Genomic DNA, 25138 nt, shown 5'->3' on the forward strand with positions numbered 1-25138 from the left:
TCATCCCACAAAGGGTATGAAGCTGTCCTGTTATTATTGTCTGTTTTAATTGCATTTAAATTACAAAAATATATTCAGTGTTTTTCTTCCTGTTTGCCCAGGACCCCAGAAGCAAGCACAAGTTCAAGATCCACTCGTACGGCAGTCCCACCTTCTGCGACCATTGCGGTTCGCTGCTGTACGGACTCATCCACCAAGGGATGAAATGTGACAGTGAGTACACACCCAATCCGTGTGCATATGCATGCGTGTGTGTGTGTGTGTGTGTGTGTGTGTGTGTGTGTGTGTATGCATGTGTGTGTGTGTGTGCAGTGTGCACCTGTGTCAAATATGCTGCGCTGGTCTCTGTCCTGTACCCGGCCCTAATGAGAACAGATGGGAATAGACTGGTACTGTACTACACTCAGCCACATCTGAGGCACAGGCAGAATTCACTGTCCCGACCCGCTGAGTCCTCTCTTTGCTCCCATTCTTTCCACCCACACTGCTCTATCAACTCTTCCCCTTCTGTCTCTGCATGTATGACCCCATCCTGCACTGCGTTTTCCACATTTTGATTCTCTTTTTCCTCCCACCCTTCCCTCTTTCTTCCCTCTTTGCTACACCCATTATTTTCCTTTTACTCCCACACATCCTCCTCTTTCCCTTTCTCCTCTGTGTCATCTTTTTTTTTACTTCCCTTTACATTTTTCCCTCATGTCTCTCCTCCGTTTTGTCCCTCACTGTACCTCCTCTGTCCTCTCTCCCCATCCTCTCCATCCATCACCCTCCCTCCCTCTCTCCTCCTCTTACTCTGTCTATCCATCTGTGGGTCTCTGGTGGCGGCCTCATCACAGATGGTAATGGGAGCACACCAGAACAAATTGATGCGGGGAGGCCATCGCTATTACGAGCTGCTTCCCCATCTCTGTCTTTCCTTGTCTCCTCCCAGCATGTCAGCCTGACAAGCCTGCCGTGTGTGTGTGTGTGTGTGTGTGTGTGTGTGTGTGTGTGTGTGTGTGTGTGTGTGTGGGGTGGTGGGGGGGCAGGAGAGATGGATGGTTGGATGGGAGAGGACAGAAAATACAGAGGGGAGGAAGGGGAGAGAAGGTTTGAGAGAAAGTTAGAGGGCAGTAAGGGACAGAGGGGGAAACGAGGGGGAAGAGGAGAACAAATGTTCGCTCTTCCCTCTGGTCCCTCATCTGTTTGTGTGTGTGTGTGTGTGTGTGTGTGTGTGTGTGTATGTGTATGTGTATGTGTGTGTGTGTATGTGTGTGTATGTGTGTGTGTATGTGTGTGTTTGTAAAAGAAAGAAAGAGTCGCAAGCAAAAGAAATTGAAATTAAGGCTAACTAATCTTCTTATCATTCCAGTAATGTTAGGGGGTGATGTTTACCAAAATGAGGACTACATTTCCCATGAACCCTTTTTGCTGAGGAGAACATAGAAATGACTCTAACATTATCATTTCACTGCACCCTCTAACACCCATGCTGTGTGGCTTCACATGTGCTGAAAGAACAACCCTTTGCTTCCTCTTTGTACCATAATTCAGTTCATCTTCCACAATATCCAGCCCAGTGGGATGAGGTGGAGGCTGCTAGTCCTCTGGATGGTGATCTAATGTGCTTACAGTGATTATAGCATCTCTAAGTTAATGTGGTGATTACTTATTCATGTTTAAGTGCTAGACAGCACCTTTGAGAAAGGAAGTGGATTTTCTAATTGAAGCTTTTACCCACCTAAAATAGACATTCCTGTACTGAATCAGAATATTTTCTCAAACAAATCTTTTGCCACATTAGGTCTCTATCCCAGCATGCATCTGTTGTGGGGTCAAAAACGAAAACATCACCGAGCCCAGAAAGCTCATTTGCATTCGTCCTGAGGGGAACATGAGTGTCTGCACCAGATTTCAGGACAGTTCATCCAGTAGTTGTTTAGATTCTATTCACTCAAAACCACAACTGTGAACTCTATGGTGGAGCTGAAGGAAAAGTCAGAGCATCACCAGAGTCAGAGGGTTTTATGTACGTGACTGTCTTTACAAAAGTTCATGGCAATCAATTCTAAAGTTGTTGAGATGGATCAGTCTGGAAAGAAGTGATGAACCGTTATGACTGGTGTTGCCGTCGGTGGAGCCCTGCCGCCACCGTGGCTAAAAATGAAAACTACAGTCATCCCAGGAATAGCTTTTACTTTGTTATAATATTGGATATAAAATGGAAAAGTTCCAAAAAAATTCTATTCCAGATTTATACAGATGCAAGCAGAGGGGAAATGTAGCAGTTCCACTTCCCGTCTTCTCTTCTTTAATGTTATAAACTAGTCTTGCTTAGAATCTGCTTTCATATATTTAATTCGTCTCTTATTTGTCCTTTTGTTAAATATAAGCACAGCTCCCTGCTTTATTTTGTTGTCCACTCACTGTCTGTCTGTTGTCACTGAGAACTGTCAGTTCAAGTTTCCTCTCACCACACCACAGCACACCACAGCACACACCACCATCTCTTACTGTACATTTTCTCCAGAAGCAGAGAATTTTCTGTGTAAAAGTGCGTGAACCGTAGTAAATCATACCATATGTATCCTTAACCTGTCCTTCCTTTATATGCATGATTCCCTCATATGCGTTTGCAATAAAGAAAGAGGTACTTCACTGTGAACTTGAGGCGTTTCAAAGTAACTGACTCTAGGCTAAAATCAACACTCTGTATGTCCCCCCTCTGTTTTCTGTCTCTTTCTAGCCTGCGACATGAACGTACACAAGCAGTGTGTTGTCAACGTGCCAAGCCTATGTGGGACAGACCACACAGAGCGCCGGGGTCGTCTCTTCCTCAAGATCGAGGTCAGCGGGGACAGGCTACACGTCACAGGTTGGTTTGAAACTTAATCAGTTTGCATCGCTGTGCCTGCATTTTGCACTCGAGAGCGCTCAGCTTTAGAGTGACGTGAACAAGTGGTTCCCTGATGAGTTGTTAATTTTCAGAGCTTTGAAAGAGATCTCTGGGTTTATTCAGCTTTGTAATTTTGGGCTCCTATGAATGGCTTAGACTTGTGTTAATGAACTATTCAGAAAAAGATATGTTTATTCTGCCTGTAGCCAAACACTTGCCACATGTGGTCGCTCACTGTTTCACTCAGGAACAATGAAGATGGTTATTTTTCTAGGCACATTTCTGTGTCAGTACAGGGTTTGGGTTGAGGGTGAGCTAATTTTAATTACTTTATTTATGGCTGGGTTATCTACTCTGTGCAATGTAACATATTTTATAGGCTCATCAAAAGTTTTGTATGTAAAATCTTAATCTGAAAAGTAACAGGTAAAAAGTGCAACGTTTGCCATTAATAGTGTAGTGGAGTACAAGTAAATCAAAACTGTATGTAAGTGCAGCACTTCACCGCTGTAAACACTTCTCTCTGAAGTTCCACTCAAGCAAGTAAAAAAGAAGTGGCTGGCAACACAATGCGTCATGGAGGTATAACACACGTCTGTCTACAGCTGTGTAAGAGTTGCAGGTCATGTGACGTCCACTGGCCCATGAAGGCTTTTGCTCGTACACAGTCATTACAAAACGAACAGCTGTAAAACAATGACAGAGTGTTTCTGTGCGTCACAAACAATGAAAAGACTCACCGTGTCATCAAAGTTTTATCCATTAGGTCCAATAAAAATCAAACTGTCTCAAAGAGCCAAATCAGTATATTATTTTTGTGCCATTCGTGTGTGTGTGTGTGCGCTCTATGGGCCGAAACGCATGGAAGACTGAGGAAGCCTTAAAAAGGTTTTCAGAGTATGAACCCTGGAAACAGCTTCTGGAGGTAATGGGATGATATCTGGTTCTCTTACTTACTTAATACATGTACATAATTGAGCAACCCTGTCTCCTAGGAAATACATCTCTATACAGCTAATACAACATAATCGCTGGCTATTTTTATTACGGCAGCAGAGTCTCCACAAGGTTGTTGGGGCAAGTCGTGGCTGTATAAAGCACATGAGACAGAGGGTTCACATCTAGAGTCCTGTCTGTGGTTAGGTTTAGCCAACAAAAGCCCTCTGTTAGGTTAAGGTTAGGGAAAGATTGAGCTTTTCATTAAATGTAAATACGTGTGTGAAGTCACTGTGAACTTTTTCTTTATTAAACCAAGTTCTTTCTCTTACCTTAACCAGGTGTTGTGAGCATCTAAACATAAACATCAAAAAAGGTTAATAATGCTGTAGATACTTCAAGTGGATATTGTTCTACAAGATTAGAAAAGGAACGTATGTAAATTAACAACACATCCTCATTATGTTATTAGGAATACAAAAACAGTAGTGATTCAGTCATAATTTAATTGTCCTACACAACATATTTGCTGTTGAAGTTCAGTTGTTGTATACATAATTTCCAGGAGACAGAGTTGAATTAAGCATTGTAATGTGGGAGAAAATGGGAGAACAATTAAAAAAAGAGAAATTCGAAAAGAAAGGCAAATCTGGAGATGTTCTAGTGGCCTAATTGTAAAGGCGCATACAATACAACCACAACGTCCATAGTTTTTGTCCGAAATAGCAGAAACTCTGGGATGGTTGGCTGCTGTGCTTTTACCTGCATCAATGGAAAATCAAGCCTCAAAAACCAAATTAACATTTAAATCACTCTGTGACTCTTCGAGAAGAGATTGACAATAAAACTTTACGATATATTTCTGTCAGCATAAAAATGAAGTCATGCCTGCCTTCATGACCTGTGTGTGTGTGTGTGTGTGTGTGTGTGTGTGTGTGTGTGTGTGTGTGTGTGTGTGTGTGTGTGTGTGTGTGTGTGTGTGTCTGTGTGTGTGTGTGCGTGTGTGTGTGTCTGTGTGTGTGTCTGTGTGTGCCTGTGTGTGTATTTTCAACACCTCCAAATTATCCTGTCAGTCAAGAGCAGCACCTGGAGTGGAGAACTCTCTGGTGTTAAAACCCCTTTGGCAGGGAGAGAAATGACTGCTGGGTCACTTCCACAACCGCTCTCTCTCTGTCACACACACTCACACACACACATGCAGGAGCAGGGCGAGACAGTGCTGGTCAGGAAATATGATTGCTGAGGCCAATAAAGTGTTTCCTACTCAGTGGGGATCAGCCAGGAATAACCTGCAGCTACAGCAGGAGAGGCAGATGTGATTGACTTGGAAATATATTGCTTCCATAAAAATGTGTATGTATTTGTTTTCAGTCTTCTTGATGGAAGTGAAGTGTATTCACAGTAGACCTAAGTCATTTGTTTGCTCTGCTTGGATTGCTTTCCAGTTTATTATCTTTCGGTCTGCTGTACGTAACATCAAGCTCTTTGCTTTGTTGTGCCGCTGCACAAGGCCTGAACTACTGCGAAACACCGACAGTTACATATTGTGTTTAATGTCCTCGTTTGCGTCTGTCTATGAATTTGATTGCGGTGTGTGTGATGGTGGCAACCACCGTCATGAGGTGATGATGACAGTGGTGACAGCGTTGGTCTCGTCGACATGGTTACCTCAGTCGGACAGAGCTGAAACCGAGATGGCTCATATTCATAGAAAGAGTGGGAGAGACGGCTGTTGTCATGTTAAATTGATGTGCACCCCCCATCCCCCACCCCCGTGTTGTCCTTGATTTGATGCGTACACACACCAGAACACCCACCAGTGTTCCAGTGTTTATTGAAAGTGTTGCTGCCGCTTCACACTGTGTCAGCTTCAAGGAACGTACGACAGTATGCTCTGCAGCACCTGTTGCTGGCATATGTGATGCCTGATATCTTAGAAAAAATACAAACTCTGGACTTCTGTGTCTGCTTTTCTCTTCATCACACAGCTGTGTATCAGAGCTGCAACAGGTGATTATTTATTTTCCTTTTGTCTGTTAATAACTTTTTGATTTCCCAGAGCTCAGGGTGACATCTTTAATTTGCTCGTTTGGTCAGACCAATAGTCTTGAAGTCATGCAATTTAAAATGATATAAAATGGAGAAAAGCAGCAAGTGCTCACATTTGAAAAGCTGGAATCAATCACTATTCCGTTTTTTTTTTCTTGATGAATGCCGTAAATGATGAATCGGTTTTCAAAGTTTTTGTCAATTGTTATCTGATGATCTATCAATCTTATGAATGGCAAATAGCTGTAATTATGTAGCAGTTTTGCGTCTCATCTAACAGTGCTGGTCTGACCATCAGGAGCACTTTTGAGGTTTCAGTATCTTGCTCAAGGACACTTCAACATACGGGCAGGAGGCTCTGGGGATGGAACTGCCAACTCCACCTCCAGCTACTCTATCACACTGATTGATTGATTTTGAGCATATTAGGTTATTACAGTTTTTTTTTTTTCAAAAATACAAATTTAGAACACAGTTCCAAGGATTAAGATAAAATCAAAAAGGGTAGATAAGAAAAAGAACAAATGCAAATGATGGAACCATTGAGACAAAGCATGGACTGTGACTGGCAGAGAAAAGAAGACAGAGATCAATACTGAGAACAATACATGGGGGAGAGAAGGCAGAGGAAATGTATGTTCTTCTGTGGTTTGTTTTGGGTTTTTTATTTTATTTTATTTTTTTCCTCCTCTCTAATGGCAGTGGTCTGAACAGTGAAGCTTCAGCTTGTTCTCCGGCTCCCCTCTGGCTCCCACAGACAAGTGGCGGGCCTTTGTGGTTCACCGCACCGATGTGAACTTGATTAAATCTTTCCAGCCAAGAAAACAGACACATCTCCCAGGCTCTCTCTCTCTCTCTCTCTCTCTCTCTCTCTCTCTCTCTCTCTGTCTCTCCCTGTGCTCTCCCCCTCCTCTTTTCCCTCCTCTTTCTAACTCTACTCCCCATCCCTTCTTCCAATATTGACATTTCCTGTTATCTTATCTTACCTGTCTATTTGAGATCTCGGTGTGTCTTCCCCTTTCTCGTCATCCATTTTCTCAACATACCTGCTGAGCTCCTCTCCACTCTCTCGTGTTCTTTTTTTCTTCCTTTATTTTCTTCCTCAATAAGAAATCAACATCTGTCCTTTTTTCTTTCATCCTCTCTTTTTCAACCAGCTGAAATTGTTGCTCAGTTGAGTGACTCGTCCTCTCTTTCCCTTCTGGCTCTATAATGTCTCATTCCCTCCTTCTTCTTCTGCAGCCTCTGTCTCTTTTGCTCTTACTCTGCCTTGTTTGGATTGTTTATCTTGCTCTTTCTTTTCCTCCCTTTTACCCCATGCTTTCTTTCTTTTTTCCCTCTGATTACCTCCTCCATCCTTGTCTCACTCCTCTCCCTGATCACCGTCTCTTCTAGCAAAAGTGACATAAATAACCCATGGGCATGAGCAGACGTTTATTGTGGAGTTTTAAGGAATGGCAAACATGCAAATGTCCCTCCATGACCTGTCCACATACACACACACACACACACACGCACGCACACACGCACACACACACACACACACACACACAGGGCAAATGAGGACCGGGCCAAAGTGAGCACACAGTGGTGAGATTTCCTACTGCTGACATGCTCGCCTCAGGTTTAAAGCACGGTTGAACAAGAACGCATTTTTTTTTTCCCTCCACTGACACAACTCATAGCACCGTCAGGCCTGTGGTACAAACAAATCCCTAATATCTGATATTAGGCTTTTTATACTAAGGGGCATGTAGCAATATAATGATAAGACCTATGTGCCCGTATCGAATTGGACTATGTGTTTGTCTGTGGGTGTGTCTGAAAGAAAATGTGATCACAAATAATGAATATGTTTAGTCTTTTTCTATCATATACATCAGTAACACCTCATATTCTTCCTTTAGCATTCATATTCAGTATATGAACATGTAAATGTCAATCTTTATAACACACTGTAACACCATCATGTAGTTGTAAGCAGAATATTTTTCATGTTTTATATGAATATTATATATTCATTATTTAGATGTATTATATTATTAATGAAATTATATGGGGATGAAAGCCCTGGGAGAAATCTACTGAGGTGACCTTAACTGTGACTTCTGAGGTCAGGAGCCTCTGTGTGCCGTATGGGCCAATATTGGGAATACTCACGCCAATTGTCAGACATTGGAGCATACATGGTGATATTGCCCCCACGTTGGCCTGGCACATCCACATCTCCTGCCATTGGCCAGATTGAAACCAGCCTCATCCACAAACCCAAGGGTGTGATGGATTTCACCTCCAGCTCCATTCATTCTCTATAATACAATAAACATATATCAAATAAATATCAAATAAGTTTGACTGTAGAATCATACAGTTATAGCAAAGTAAAAATGTTCTGTGTTCCTCTTCACAACTTCAATATAGATTGAATAGATAAAGGCCATAATGAAGGAAAAGTCAGAACAACATACCAGGTGTAGTGCACACCTGTACGTACTGTTACAGCAGCTCCTTCCCTCTGTCACAGTTTCCCTCATATGGTGCCTTTTGGAGTTGTTTCATGGTCATCTGATGTCTTTTCAACATTGTCTATTCTAGAGATGCTTACAGAGTTTGATTTCTTGAAAGGCTCCATTGTCCAATAAGGTTGCACTCTGGCTCTCTCAGTGTAATACCACTAATGCGACCAGCGTGTTTCAGATCTCTTGCTCTTGTGCAGGTGTAGAAACTGCTCTTCTGCCCCCGGCACAAGGTCTAGTCCTACACAATGTAATTAACAGATCATTGATATTACTGTATATGTACTGTAATGCACCTTACAGCACGAGTTTCAGATATGTGTTGACTTTTACTTTTATTGACTTTACATAATTCTAATGTATTATTTTTTACTTTTACTTTCGTACTGCAACATGAATAATTCCAGTATTGACTGAGTTTATACTTGTTTTCCCCGTGGCAAGTTTAGATAATTGAAGACACTGTGACACAGTTTACATTAGGCTGTACTCAGCAACCAACCTCTGTCACTGTAAGGCCATGGTTGTGGCCTGTATTTCATCTGGGACACCTCTATGTCTTTGTACTCTTCTGCCTCCTCCTCTTACAACACCACCATGCAGCCTTACTCCTCTTCCTCTAGATAGCAGTTGCCCAGGTTCCTTATTTACCTGGCCAGGTTCCTCAGTGTTCAGAAATTGTAGTGATTCCGTTGTGGTCAAGCTCTATAAATGTTTAGCAAAATCCATATTCGTGAATGAAACCTGTCAGCTAATTTCACAGAATGTGCGATTGGTTTAATGTAAAATGTGAGAAATTCGCCGTTCGTTGTCAAAGTTCAAGTTTCACCTGACAGTCAATTTACCAATTTAGCGAATGATGCGAAAAATCCATATTACTGTAATGATTTTCATTACACTATTGTACATGTGATGACTAAACACAATGATAGAATTTATGCTTCATTCTGCTTCAAGTCTTTCAATAATTCACTGAAACCCTTTCACGCTGTAAAAAAAACAGTCTGTGCTCGATGAATTTTTTTTTAGTGGCGTGTGGAAGGGGTGTTACAAAAACCCAAAGCACCGTCATGTCTCACTGAGGAGTGTCATTTCTTTCCGTAGCCTGGCCTCTGTTGAATTTCATAATTACACTTTTTTTTAAATGACCCACAACCAGAAATAGAAACCTTAGGTTCATTTTGGTTCTCCCGCTCCCTCCATTGTGTATGTTACGTCTGCATTCAGATCTCTGACACCGCACAGCAGGGATCCATCCAGCTCCCGTTTGGCCGTGCAGCTTTCCCCCCAGATTATCAGGCATTCATTGGTTGCACATGGCATTGTTATGCAATAACACATTTGAATTTCAAAGCCTTTTCAGGAGATTACACTGTCGGCCCACCACGGCCCCCGCCCCGGTATCCAAATGATATTGGTCATTTTTGTACATGTCATTTTTAGCTGTGGCATACTTTTATTAAGCAGGCGTTCAGTTCATATACAGAAGATGAAGGTGGCATGGATATTTTTGTGTGTGCTTCATGTCCTTTGTCTGTTTCACGGTTATTTAATAATCATAGGAAATTATTAACAGAATATTTGTTGTAGACGGGAGTTTAAGTTCAGACTCGCTATTGGAGAGAGGCTATTTAAAATTGATGCTGTGTTCACATTTTCTGGAAGCACTAAGTACAGAGAATGACGCTTAGTGCTTTAGAGAAATTATCTGAGATAAAAGACAATAAATAATCATTATGCAGAAGAAAGAACTTGAACTTTGTCATTCATTGTCTCTAAACTACAGAAGATCCAGGTGTCAGCTAAGCACCATTGCACTTTATTGTTGTGTTTTTGTTCATACTTGTGGAAAAAGCAGGGAAAACATTTCACATCATACCCTGGATGTTTGCAAGACAGAAGCAGAGTGGATGCACAGTGGTAGCTTGGCCTCTTCATATGTGCATAACGTAAACAACAGCCTCTAATCAAGTCAACAGAAACATACTATGCGTCTGCATTTTCTGTCTCTATCACGTTGGTTTTACAGCAAACAAGTGATAAAGACAAAACACACACAAGCAGGAAAAAACACACTAATTTTATTGGTAACTACCTCATAAGGAGCGAAGAGAGGGGAGGATACAGAAGGCAAGCAGTTCTTGTTGTATCTAAGCAACAGACAGCAGAGATAGTCCTTGATCACTGATAATGGTGATGTTTCATTGTGTGTGTGTGTGTGTGTGTGTGTGTGTGTGTGTATGTATGTTACACACACTTCAGTGGCATACATCACCTATCCATTGTCGTCTGTTTCCATACATGTGTTTATCTGCATGCATGTGTGTGTGTGTGTGTGTGTGTGTGTGTGTGTGTGTGTGTGTGTGTGTGTGTGTGTGTGTGTGTCACCTCATTAGTGTGTTTACAGGCTTGTTGAAGTTGCTTTGGGGTTGTTTGGCACCAGCGTTGCCATGGAAGTGACTGATGCCTAGAACGCTGCCACAGCCAGCAGAGGGGAGGATTTAGATGAGAACGTGGGATGCTGCTCATACTTCATATTGTGTGTAACAGTATCAATGTATGTGTGTGTGTGTTTGTGTGTGTGTGTGTGTGTGTGTGTGTGTGTGTGTGTGTGCGTATGTGGGCTTGTGGGCGAGCGTGAGACAGAAAGGGAGAGACAAAAAGACAGGAGGAGGGATTAGCTGAGGGATCAGCAGCTGATTTGTATTGGTAAGAAGTGAACTATGAGGTTAAATCAACACATTCATAAACAAGGTAAAAGCTTCTGACACTGGCATCTTTTTTGTCAGATATGCAAATCTGAATGAGAGACCTACATTGCCCTCTACTGCATGAATCTGGAAGATCATGAAAAAAAAATGTGACAAAAGTTAGAATATTTCTGTGATATTAAGCGATTCACCTGATAGTCCTTTTATGATTGTAATAAACACTGTCATATTGTTTTTCCATCTTTAGTTTCTTGATTAATACTATTATTAAACTCACTTGAATTAAATTGAAATCATTATACCGATATTTTTTATTTGTTTCACCATTCACTTTTCTTCTTATTGTTGCTTCTTTCTGCACACAGTGATAACGAGGAAGATTTAAGGCTTATTTTTCTCCCTTCAGAACATTTGTTTGTTTTGTTCGAGGAACACAGACAGAACACAAAGATGCTGAAAATAGTTCAGTTCCAGTACAGGCAACCAACGATTGTTAAATAATTGATGTAATCTGACTAATATTAGCTTCTCAATACATTGATTAATCATTTGTCTGTAAAATATCAAGAGGAGTTAAAAAAGCCCATGTTGACACATTGAAATTGCTTTATGAACTGTATCTGACCAACAGTCCAAAACCCCAAAATATTCAGTTTAGTATCATAGGAGACTCAAAAAACCAGCACAAAGTGGATTTTGGGCATATTTTGCTTTAAAATAAACTTCAATCATCAATATAGTTGCTGTTTAATTTTGACTATTGACTCTGTTTCATTAATTTATTTTCTTGTGCTGAGTTTGAACTAAACTGCCTTATAAACTTTACTGTCACAGGCAGCGATGAAAACAACTAAATGTCAAAATAAATCTGATTAAATCTCACAAAGACAGAGACGGAGCTAAATGAGCAGCAGTGACTCCGTATGACATTTCTCTGATGTTTGTGCAGGCTTTGTATTCAGCCCTGGAATATTTATGCTTCAGATCTAAAATACATTACCGCTGTTTTAATGAAGAATCTCAGCAAACGTGTCCTTGTGTGAAAGTTCACACTGACTCTCTGAAACAGTTCTGCAGCTTTTCCCTCCTGCACCGTGTCTGATTACATTTAAATATGCAGAGTGGGGAAGCTGGAGCTGCTAAACACAGTTTTAGAGGATCCGTGTGATCCTGTTTCTGCACTCCGTCTGTTATAGTTTTGTTGTTTGTTAGGGTCTTTCTTTCTTTCTTTCTTTCTTTCTTTCTTTCTTTCTTTCTTTCCTTCTTCCTTTCTTTCTTTCTGTGACAGAGAGGAATCCATAGGTCATTATGTATTTCTGTCATTATATAATTCATGCTGTATGTGACTGTCCTGTAGCAGCCATTTGTTTGTGTTAACATGATGTTGCTAAGTGGGGCAGTGGTAGAGTCGGCCTATTGGCCACTTACAGTAGATGCTGTCGCCATGGTGAAGGTGGCATGCTCATACCACCTTGTCCCCCTATTCCTGTTGCTATGTTACTTTTTTTTTTTCATAACTGTCAGTTATGATAGGGAAATGTCACGCCTCCCTCACATTATCTGCTCACCTACTGCCTCACCACTAGAGTGTATACTACAAGAGATCTCTTCACTCCCTTCACAGATTATCACCTGTGTTATTTACTTGATTTACAACGGACTGTGTGAGACACTTTTAGGCGAGTTATTCTTTTTAGGTTTTTCTTGTTTTTGTTGATTTTACATGTGCCTGCGCCCTAACACCCACCAGTGTTACAATCCTGTTAGTGTCGTTTCACACTGTCAACTTCAAGTGAATTTTGACAGTATGTTTTGCTTCACAGCACCTGTTATCAGCATATGTGCTGCCTGATTTGTTGAGCCATTAGCTGAGTAACTGAGGACAAAAATCTGTCTGTCTGTCTGTCTGTCTGTCTGTCTGTCTGTCTGTCTGTCTGTCTGTCTGTCTGTCTGTAGATAGATCTCTCTATCTATACCTTGTGTGAGATTAAGTCCATGCATGGTCCAGAGAGGTAACTTTGGTGAGACTGAAGCTCAGAGCATTTCTGTTTGCTCTCTGGCCTTGGAGTGACTTACTGTGACTCAACACTCTCTTTTTAACCCCTGAGTCAGTGTGGAGTCATGGAGCCTCTGAATCTGTCTGAGGACTCAAACACACATATTTTGACATTTTCTGTGTCTTCTTCCCTTCCTCTAGTGGGTGAAGCCAGGAACTTGATTCCTATGGATCCAAATGGTTTATCAGACCCATATGTTAAACTCAAGCTTATCCCAGACCCAAAGAATGAGACCAAACAGAAGACCAGGACCATCCGTTCATCTCTCAACCCCTGCTGGAACGAGTCCTTCACCTTGTGAGTCAAGTCAAGTCTGTGTGTTTGTGTCTACTGTTGTGCCTGTTTGTATGTTTCATTTTTATAGATTTACTATAGTAAAACAGTATAAAGATAAATGAGGAAAATGTTTGATTCGTGTAGTCACTGTCATCACATGTTTTTACTTTTACCCCCTCTGTGTGTGTGTGTGTGTGTGTGTGTGTGTGTCTGTGTGTGTGTGTGTGTGTGTGTGTGTCTGTGTGTGTGTGTGTGTGTGTGTGTGTCTGTGTGTGTGTGTGTGTGTGTGTGTGTCTGTGTGTGTGTGTGTGTGTGTGTGTGTCTGTGTGTGTGTGTGTGTGTGTGTGTGTCTGTGTGTGTGTGTCTGTGTGCGCTCAGTAAGCTGAAAGCATCAGATAAGGACCGCCGTCTGTCCATTGAGGTGTGGGACTGGGACCGTACCACCAGGAATGACTTCATGGGCTCCATGTCGTTTGGAGTGTCTGAGCTCATCAAAGCTACCAACTGTGGATGGTCAGTTGACTCTTTGAGTCCTATTCATGTCCATTCATTCCACTGCTGGGCAGTTTTTTTTATTTATGAATAAGGAACTTTCTTTTAATATTGTGGCACTATATAAAGTGAGTTGATCTCAGCCCTGCTACTACTGTAATGGTTATATAACCTTTATTTAATCAGGTCAAGTTGAGATTGAGATCTTTTTTTTTTTAAAGGAGACTTGAGTACAAGTAAAAAATAATACAGGATACTGACAAGTAGCAGGGTCAAATAGAACCTAATACAAAGCAGATGATAAAATGAAATAATGATGACAAAATAACTACTGTGGATAACATTGTTGTAAATTGTTCCACAGTTGTTGTGAGAGCAGTGAAATTAAAAGCAGTCATTCCAAGTTCAGATCAGACCTGGGGAACCTGCAGTTGAAGCACTTCTTATCATATTATAAATACAGCTCAGTAAAGGTGTCTGTGCATTTATGTAAAGGTGTGAAGGTCAGATTCTTTCAGCAGCAGGTTCTTTAAACTTGCACATTACCTTAACAATAAGGAATGGACTTGCAGTGAGTAAATGATGGTTTTTAAGAGGATAGCAATGTGATTCCACTGCTTTATTTTGAATACAAGGAGAGAAACTGTTTTCTTTCACATAATTTCTCAAAGCAGTCTGCCAACTTGTTAACTCGACACTACACTAACGCCACTGATTGTGACCATCTCCACTTTGAAACAGCAGTGCATCATGTCTAAAACAGCTGTAAAGTCTGGTGGCTGAAGCCAGCTCCGTTCACTCTGACAAACAGCACCTGCCGGCATCACTTCCTCATCTCTCTGTCTCTGTGTCCCTGCTTTGTCTCATCCTGACAAACACACACTCATAGAGCTGTTACAGTCACTCTTCCATGGACCATGTTAGCATTCCTGCCGCAGTCTAGCCTAAACCGAGCCTGATCGACTGCTGCTGTGTGTACAGTTGGAAGCTCCAGGAAATACCTGTGTGTAAAAACGCCTGGCACGGGCGGCTCGGAAAACACTACAGTCTATGTGTGTGTTGATCTGCGTATTGTACTGTATACTCCAGGTCATTAGACAAGTGGCCAGAGGATGTGTACATTAGAGAGGAAGTAGAGTCAAGTTGGCACTGCTGACAGAGAGCAGGCCTGCAAACACTCAGAGAAGGGGAATCAGCAGCTACTTATGATTGAAGTGGTGCAGAAAAACAAAGATTTGTGGCTGCGTGGGTGGACAGAGGAAGAAATGCATGGAACGATGGATTAATAGTAAATTGGAAATACATTTATTACTGCTCTATGGTGAAAGTAAATTGACCAAATTGACCACATTGACCATTTTGTCTCTTTCAGGTACAAGTTGCTCAACCAGGAGGAGGGAGAGTACTACAACGTTCCCATCCCTGAGGTGGATGACGTCAACCTGGAGCTCCGACAGAAGTTTGAGGTGAGGAACAGTGTCAATTGAGTCAGATTATGAATTTGTAACATTGAATAAATACAAAAGTAGATTTTCTTTTTCACACATGCACACACATCTATTGTGCACACTTACATTAACAAAATGGGTTCCTCTTGCTTGTAACCATGGTAACCCCGTCCTGTTCCCGCTTGTGCTTTTCACCCTATGCGCCATAGAGGGAGATCACTTTCTTCTGGCATTACAGTGAATGCTCTTTTTTAAGCAAGATTTCATGTGTGACACAAGCGCTCACAGTAAAGTGAAAAGTGGCAAAAAGTTAAACATGGAGAGCACCAATAACAATTGAACAAATTGGAAACATTTCTTGCCCGAAAGTAGCTTTTCATAATTTTTACACATTTTTTAACAGTGTACTTGTAAATGTAAATTTTCAGAATATAACACCGTTCCAATCCTTGCTTCTCCCCAAACATTTCCAAAGCTCTTGCTGACAGAGATGCAGCCTGAAAGTTAGCCAAAACCACCAATCATCTGACATACTGGCAAAATTTCAGGCACCAACAAAATAACTGTCTCAGCCTTATTAGAAAAGCCAAGTCTAACTTCTTCTTATCCTTACTAACAAATATCTCTGGAAATGCATCTGAGTTTTGGAAAAGAAAACTCAGATAATAATTAGTTATCTTTGTCTTTTCTAATTATCAAAAATAATTAAATCCTTGAAAAATAATTCCACTAATATTTGCTTTGAAAATCGAATCATCACAATCAAATCAAATGTGTGAGGCTTTCAATCATCATTTCATTTCATGTGGCAACATGTTTAACAAACAGTACACTATTACAAGCTTAAGTGCTGGTTTTCTATCTGCAGGTTCTTCACCAAATATTTCCCGATCTGGCAATACATTTTCTTTTAGATCTGTGAGTCATGGTGAGGTTTATCATAGCAGCTTAAATAATTACCGTCCAATCTCAAAATTATCCTGTTTAGCTGGAATCCTGGAGCCAGTCAGGATTTATACCATGTCATAGCACAATAACAGCTGCATTATGCATACTTAACAATATCATTGAAGCCCAGGACAATCATCAACATTGTGCTGCACTTTTCATCGACCTGTCTAAAGCATTTAATTCAGTCGATCATGATATTCTACTGGATAAACTATGCTCAATTGTTGTAGGTGAATAGTTCATTAATGTTTTCATGACTATCTCTCAGATGGAACTCAGACAGTAGTCTCCAACAGTTCCAAGTCAAGTCCCCTTAGTGTTAGTACAGGTGTTCCACAAGGGTCCATTCTTGGTCCTCTTTTATTCAACATATACAGTAACAATATCACCTCTGGCCCCCAAACTGTAATGTACACTTTTATGCAGATAAGACTATTTTATATGCCACTGTCTCTGCTCATATTCTGGCCATTGTACATCTACAGTGTGCTTTTGACACATTTCAGATCTCTGTCATCAAACATAAGCTTGTTTTAAAATTCTGGTAAAACTAAATGTGTGCTATTCTCTAGGTCACTTAAGAGTATCCAGCCTACTGATCATATCCAAACCCTTCATGGTCATGAAATTGAAACAGTTGAATGTTATAAATACTTTGGACTATAGTTGGATACCAGACTCACTTTTAAGACCCATGTGGAACACCTATCAAGCAAACTGAAGGTAAAAATTAGATTTTTGTACAGAAACAAATCATGTTTATCTTCTACTAGTCGAAAGACCATTGTAAATTCTACAGTTCTGTCTGATTGTGATTATAGTGATATTGTTCATATGTATGCTTCTCCCACCATACGCCTCTTGACTCCATGTATCACAGCGCACTGCTCTTCATCACAGTTGATACTTTTCTCACTCACCATTGCATCCTATATGAAAATGTGGGATGGTCCTCCTTAACAAATAGTAAGGAGCAGCATTGTATGTTTATAAGACTCTACTGCAAAAAATGACTGGTTACCTCTGGTGTCTGGTTACATTTAAATGCAGTACTTACAATGTCAGGTCAGCTGTCAGCTGTACCTCTTGTTCACACTGAACTTGGAAAAACAGGTTTCAAATACTATGCTCCAAAAAAAATAAAGTTACATTCTGTTATTTCAATGGAACATATTAAAATGTATGTATTTACATCACAATTGCACATGCTTTTCTTAATGAAAATGTATAATGTATGTCTGTGAATTTATTGGTGTGTCTGTCTATGCATAAACTGTATGTGTTTATTTTTGTACACAGGACTCTCTTGAAAAACAGATCAAAGTCTCAATGAGACTACCTGTTTAAATAAAGGATTAACTAATAATAATAATGATAATAATAATACAGGCAGCACAAACAACAAAAGAAGCAAGTCCCAGAGAGCCATATGTAAGAAGTGCAGTTACAGTCGCATGTAAGAATTCATAACACTCATACTTAACACTCAGCTGTAGGAAGTGCAGACATGAGCACACAGTTATTTGAAAGTCTAAATGAAGATAAACATAAGGTCTATTGTTTAAATAATCATTTAAATCTGTGGTTTTCATTGCAGAGTCACAAGTAGATGACGATGACCTGCCATTATAAATTCTGCATTACTGTTTAGAGTTGGGACATAACTCAGCTAACACATTTGAGAAGTCACACAGAAGGAGAAATAATGTCGGTGACTGTCTAAATGAAGCCCAGCAGGGGGTTTTATGGATGTCAAAAGAACAGCTTTAAGGCTCTTACTGTAATTCCTTGGCCTCATTGGACTCCAGTGTAAGCTATTTCCAGCACAGCACGTGTCTGCAATTGCTACATTGACAATGTGAGCTGGCAGAGTTTCCTCTTTTTCTTATTATTATTAACACATACATTGAAAAAGTCTAAATCATCAGTGAAGTTATTTTACTAACTGGGGTTGTCAGTGTAGTCAAAGCCTATTAATGCTTATTCCTCTGTGCCATAGAGCTCCATTGTTGTCAAAAAGCTATTAAAAACACCTACATGAGCCACAGTGTAGCACCGGCTGACCTGTTTCTAAAGGTTTTGAGAGACAGACCCATGCGCTGTTTGTTGACAATAAAAAGGTAAAATAAAAATAGTACCAGTCTAATCTTTTTACAGAACAATATGATGAATATCTGATTAAGTTGTCTAACCCAATCCCCTTTTTATGACACTAAACACGCATCAATAATCCTTATGTGTTATAGAACCCTATTCTAATACCAAATCTTTTTTTCTTTTTAATTTTTGTGTTTTGTGTTATTTTTCATCAATATTATTATTGATTTCTTCCCAGTAATGAGTCTAGGACCAGTGTCAGTATTTAGGTACAGTAGGTTTAATCCAAGTTACTTCAAATGATTTATATTTCAGTTTTTCCTACGCTTTCCTTGCTGGCAATTATTCCAGTTGATCTGAAACATTCATAGATAAGGAATGCAGCTGTACTTGCATCTCGATTTGAATAGCTTATGATGTACTACCAATAATGTGCAAAAATAATTCAACTTTTACTAAAATAAAAGCAAACATGATGTTTATTGTGATGGAGTCCATCTTCAGTAAGTTTTGAATCACACTGTTGTCTATTTGTAGGAAAATGAATGAAAACAAAAACACTGGTATGGGCCTTTAATCAAGTCAAAGGAAACATTTATTGCAACTAATGCTCACTCTCTAGTGGCCGGTCTGTTAACTGCAGGTTTCTGTCTACTTCAACACAGTTAGATTGTCTACAATTCAAACAAAACTCACAACATCTTCACTTACATACTAATAACACACAAGTAGAAAGTAGTTGCTATATTAACCAGTTTGATGCAAACACGTGCAAAAAGATGTATAGGATTTAAGAAAAGAAAATGAAACAGAGGGCAGTTTTATTAAAGTCCAGCTCTGTGTGTGGATACAGGTGTTTTAATACTTAGTGTAAATGTCATTTGCTCACAGCAGTCCTCAAGACGCTGAGTCTTGTTGTTTTTAATTTTCTGCTTCTCGTCATACTGTACAACGTTGACCTTGACTTTCCTCCGAGGCTTCCATCTTCACACAACTGTGTGGTTGCCGTGGAAACTAGTGCGAGATGCAGAGATGCAGCCAGATGTCACAGAAAAGGAATTAATCAGTTTTCTAGTCATGCTTGTGATTCATTGTATTGTTTTCAGTCAGGTAATTGATTCATCATTTCTCATGTGTTATATTTTGTCATACTATTTTTTTACAGCCAGACACACATGCATACACCAACAACTAACCTTTTGACCGCACTAATAAGTGAGTTTCTTCTTTCTTCTAGGCCTGCCAGTTAAATATCCACTATCTCAAGGTAGCTCTCCTGCCTGCTTCGTCTCTATTTCCTTCACTCCCAGCTTGCATCACACTCACTTTACTTACTATATTAGGATTGTTTGTGGATCTCTCTTGGGCTTCCACAAATCAATCTGATTTACTAACAAAGGCTCAATACAACAGCATATAGTTGACCCAGCATGCACTAGATTACAGATTACAGTAGCAGATTACAGTATCTTTTTTTACTGTAACTCCTCTCACACACTTACACACTAACTTTCTCCCACTCTCTGTCTCAGTCTTTCACATGTTAATCACACACATACAGTAAAACACATCTAAACATACAATTTAAGGGACTACATATAACTTTAATGCAAAGGAACAATTAGATCATATATTTTGAGGACACCTGTACCATCTGCTGCAATGGTCAGATCAGCAAAAGCTGACATTTGCAGCCAAGGTTTCAGTATTAATATGAATATATAATTTAAATAAACATGCTGCATGTATAAACTTTAATATATGTACTCCCTATCTTACACACAAACACCAAACAGCATCGTTGTTAGTAAATTTGTGGACCACTGCCACTGGTGGTGTCATACTACAGTGTGATCCACAGCCCGCCTTCTAGTAGTCCGATCTGGACTATAGAAGGCTGTTAGGACATGAAGCATGGACTCACTAATTGTGTGAATGAATACACACACAGGGTCTTGGTGTGCATGCCAAATCTGTCCACACGGTGGCAGTGTTATATTTATTATGACACTGATGTGTGGCTGAACTGTATGTGTTTGAATACAACTGTGTGGCTTCTCTGACATGAATATCCCAACTTTTGTTTGTGTTGAAGCAGGTTTTGTGAAATGTTTGTATAATGTGAAGTTTTCTCATTTTTATGTAGGTTTGGTCCGTGTTAGACATGTTTGTCTAAGTGTGTTTTGAAAATGACCACTATGTGTCTCTGCAGTGCAAAGGTGATGATAGAGCAACTTATTGCAAGCTGCAGTAATCACACAGGATCAACATATTATTCAAATTTTTCATAACAGTTATGATAAAAGCAACAACAGTGATATAATGACATATGATGTCTACATATATACACTTTTATATGTGTACTGTTTGACTTGTGATCCTTTAAAAATGAAGCAATGTGAACATGAGTTATGAGGAGTAAAACCAAAAAAAGTAATTTTTCCTTTCTGGGTTTTTGTCATTTGAAGGATTTTTAATGGCATGAGGAGGTGAAAATATCCAGTATTTTATGAGAAAAACGAAAGATTAGAGAAAAGCCAGAAAAACGAGACAAGTGAGAATTTCTTTTTTCCTTTTCATCTTTTGGGTCGTCTGATGAAACCCACAATAATGACACAAGGATGTGAAATTAATTATTTATTATACAAATGATAATATTTGTATCCCTATTACGCTAAGATTCGTTTGATGATAGTATGTATATCTGTTTAACGGTATTTTAATTCTATTATTATGAAATGATGCTTTTAGAAAGAGACATATAAAGTGTAAGGCACTTATATTCCGTCATTGATATTTTTTTATCTGACAAGACTGTGGTTTTTTCTTTCCAGCTGTCTCTCCTCTGGGACTATTTATTTATTTGGTAGCCTGTAGACCCAGTAGTATTTCCTCCAAAATGAAAGTTAATGTTAATGTTAGTCTGCTGTTAATGTGTACACATAGAGCCACTTAACCAGTCAAATAAATATGTGGCAGTTAATAATGTAGAGTATATTGCCAGTCAAGGGTAGAGAAATGGTTGGCCTGGCAACAGCCTGTCTATGCCCCACCGGTCGCCAGTTTTCTCCGCTCTAGCTGACAGAAACAGACAACCGCTGGGGCCATGAAGGGAACTGGCAGGGTCCTAATTGCCCTTTTTGTTCAAAGACACTTGGCAGGCTAGTCATTGTAACAACAGGGAACCTTGCAACACCGGCACCCCCCTGCTGACCGCCCACCTCACAATTTCTCCAAAGCGCACCAGCAAGTGAGATTCTGCTGAATGTCTGTGAGGATGTCTGAATATAACAAGTGGCATGTCAGTGAAAAAAACTAGATTACTATGTTTTCTCTGCATAGACAGAACAGAGAAACTCCATTTGCTGATTTGCAGCTAACCAGTTGTCTGTGATGATGAGGGATGTTCATGTGTCCATCATGACACCTTGTAGCAAATGATAATGTAATAACTGCTAAACAATTACAGAACTTATCATTATGTATTAGAATGTAATGGCCAGCATGCAAAACTAAAAATATCTTGAATGGGACTGAAAATGTAATAATGTCAATTTACAACATTTTAGAAATACTAATACAAAATGGGTCCAGGATAATGTGATACTTTCCTTTAATGTAATTTCTAATTATAAATATATTAAATGTTGCACTTCATCATGAGTTTATCATTGATGGGTTCTTGCATTTTCAACCCATTTAGAGAGATGTTTTTTATTACATTTCAAAAAATGCTTTTGTGGTCATTACATTATCAGTTTCTGACTCCAGACCAGCTGTTAGCAGCTTGACGACTGACTAAGTGCCCCATTCAAGTCCTACGGGAGCAGGAGGCATCAAACTGTAGAAGCACAAAAGAGAAATGTGCAAATAACTCAACACTACCCCTGAGATTTTCCTCATATTTTAGGGATTTACTTTTGTGTGAATGCTAAACTCAAACTATGTCCATAAAGTCTCTTGTGAGACACCCACAGGAGAAGATAAATTAAAGTCTTGAATATACTCTTTATTTTAATGCCATTTTTACTACACGTGTGTGTCGTACGCCACAGAAAGCCAAGCTGGGCCATGGTAAGAAAGTGATCACGCCGTCAGACCACCGGCGGTTCAGCCTGCCTTCAGGTAACATGGACCGGGTCCGACTCAGCGACTTCAACTTCCTGGCCCTACTTGGGAAGGGCAGCTTCGGCAAGGTGAGAGCCACAAACACACACACAATGTGACAGGAAAGTAATATATGTAACACTGATATACTTCTTAGTTCTGTCATGCCAGCATTTGTCTAGTGTATCAGAATCTTTGTGATGCAATTTTACCTTTGACCTGTGGTGTCTCCATTCAATTGTAGGTAATGTTGGCAGAGATGAAGTCGACAGAGGAGCTGTACGCCATCAAGATCCTGAAGAAAGACGTGGTGATCCAGGATGACGATGTTGAATGTACGATGGTGGAGAAGAGGGTCTTGGCCCAGAGAGACAAACCGCCTTTTCTCACGCAGCTCCACTCCTGCTTCCAGACTGTGGTGTGTAAAAACCTCTAATACTTCCTACACTGCTGCCGAAGTGCACAGACACATAAAGAAAGTCATTTTACTTGATTTAAAGGGTGCCATTATGTTCCCTCATCATTCTTTCATCAGCCATCTATTTGTTCCCTGGCATTTTAAACCAGTGTGTGTCCTTCTGTGTTTGTCTGCCTGTCATTACATGTGTATTTCCCTCTCATACTTACATTTATTCACACTCATTTACCGGTGCCCCTCTAGAGAAAACTGTTACTGAGCTGAGACCAACCTTGAATACGAAGTCTCCAGTATGACGTCAACTCTGTGCGTAGACAGGGTGACTCAAGGACTCTTTGATAAAAAACTACATTTACTGATCAAAGCTTCCTGGCTTATAATACAGGTATATAACCTGACCAAGCTGCTATACTGCAAGAATAGGCCATGTTTGGCATTTTAATATATCTAAAAATGGACCATGTCTAATTGTAAGATATATAACTGTAGACTAATACACAAGACCATGTCTGAATATTATATGTACATTATATTTACATGCTTTTTCTCCCCCTGAAGATCATTCAGAGTGTAATGCACTGCTCTTTTTTAGTCTTCACATACTGTACTTTACATTGTGTGGCATCTATTTAGTGCTGCTCGCTGGTTAATAACCCTTTACTTTTCATGTAGGATCGGCTGTACTTTGTAATGGAGTACATTAACGGAGGAGACCTCATGTATCATATCCAGCGTATGGGGAAATTCAAGGAGCCACAGGCAGTGTAAGGGCACTACAGTTCATACAAAGACATGCAGTATGTATATAACTTCAGATATTTTGAGTGTATACATTTATGGTATGCACACAAAATAGGGTTAGGGTTTAGGGGTTGTGTAAGGTATGCATTCAGTAGGATCACAAGTGACAAATTTCTTTTGTGAAAATGTTTTTGTGTTTTCCAATTTTGGCAGGTTTTATGCTGCAGAGATTGCTGTTGGTTTGTTTTTCTTGCACCGAAAGGGAATCATCTACAGGTGGGTGACTCAGATCGAAGCCAGTTTTACAGTAATTAGGCATCACATTCACCTCAAATTTTAAGATACATGTTAGATAGATAGATAGATAGATAGATAGATAGATAGATAGATAGATAGATAGATAGATAGATAGAGAGCGTGAGTCATTGAGGACTGAGACAGAAAAGAAAAAGATGTGAAAATTATCTTTAAGAAACAGTGTTGAGGCAGGGAATTAAAGAAAAACAAGGTGAAGGTGAAGGAATGCAGAGCTAGGGCTGGGTGTTGCTTAAAAATTTCCATACTGATACAAATACCTTGACTTCAATACCGATTCTTAACAAGGCTTTTTTCTATACCAGTTTTATCAGTTTATTTACACATTCAAATGTGTTTGTGTTTAAATGAAAAAAACAATCACCAGCATTATTTGATCCAAGCATGCTGCTTGCTTATTGGCCTACTGACGCTGATGAGACTCACTCATTTACTCTTTCGGTATTTGGTATTGAACGACAAGGCATTTCACAATCCTTGGTAATATCAAACCAATTTGGTCAGCCCATAAACGTATCGAAGTTTGATACCCAGCCCTATATGCAGAGCCATTGGGGACCAAAGTTGGACGCGTTGGATAAGGTGGTTTAGACACTGGCTTGGAGGCAGATGGGCAGAGTAGCGCAGACTAGAACAGCACAAGAGAATCAGGAGGTGACGGAGAGACATGAGAAATTAAAAGAGGATAGGAGAAGTAAGCAGGTCCAGAGGGAGAACATGAGGGAGGGGAAGAGATTTAAAATGGATGTGTAGATTTGACCTTGCTGGTCTGTCTGTATTTTAACTGCAGAGCTTGGATACATTTACAAAGGAGGCATTATTATTAGTATTGAATCCATACCAATCACCCTGATGCAAAAAGCGAAAATAGAAAGACAGAAAGAAGTGCCTGACAGACTAAGGTCACCCTGTTCCTATTCAGTCCTATAGCTAAGGGCTCACATCCACTCTTCACATCCCACCAGCCTTGTGTTTCCTGATTCTACTTAAAAACAGATATAACTGTCAGATTTGGTGAGTGAAGGGAAGAAAATGAAGAACTGAGACATGAAACAGGCTGAGACACCGGCTGAATTGTAAGTGCAAAAAAGCACAAAGGAAACAGGGTGAGGGGGAAAATGATTTCAGGCCAAGAAAATATGGTTTGTT

General features: G+C 40.0%; 1 protein-coding gene across 1 annotated transcript in view; it reads left to right on the top strand.

Annotated features, from left to right (window-relative positions):
* LOC111227115 (protein kinase C alpha type-like) overlaps nucleotides 1–25138 on the top strand; it is a 101147-nt gene that overhangs the window by 66914 nt on the left and 9095 nt on the right. Inside the window, exons 4-13 of the mRNA XM_022752520.1 lie at nucleotides 102–213; nucleotides 2726–2854; nucleotides 13285–13441; nucleotides 13799–13933; nucleotides 15285–15378; nucleotides 19646–19675; nucleotides 22464–22604; nucleotides 22760–22933; nucleotides 23606–23697; nucleotides 23888–23950. Coding sequence (XP_022608241.1) covers nucleotides 102–213; nucleotides 2726–2854; nucleotides 13285–13441; nucleotides 13799–13933; nucleotides 15285–15378; nucleotides 19646–19675; nucleotides 22464–22604; nucleotides 22760–22933; nucleotides 23606–23697; nucleotides 23888–23950 — 1127 coding nt within the window. The remainder of the gene's footprint in view (nucleotides 1–101; nucleotides 214–2725; nucleotides 2855–13284; nucleotides 13442–13798; nucleotides 13934–15284; nucleotides 15379–19645; nucleotides 19676–22463; nucleotides 22605–22759; nucleotides 22934–23605; nucleotides 23698–23887; nucleotides 23951–25138) is intronic.

The sequence above is a fragment of the Seriola dumerili genome, unplaced genomic scaffold (genome assembly GCF_002260705.1).
Source record: "Seriola dumerili isolate Sdu_G_001 unplaced genomic scaffold, Sdu_1.0 BDQW01000169.1, whole genome shotgun sequence".
Classification (NCBI taxonomy): Eukaryota; Metazoa; Chordata; class Actinopteri; order Carangiformes; family Carangidae; genus Seriola; species Seriola dumerili.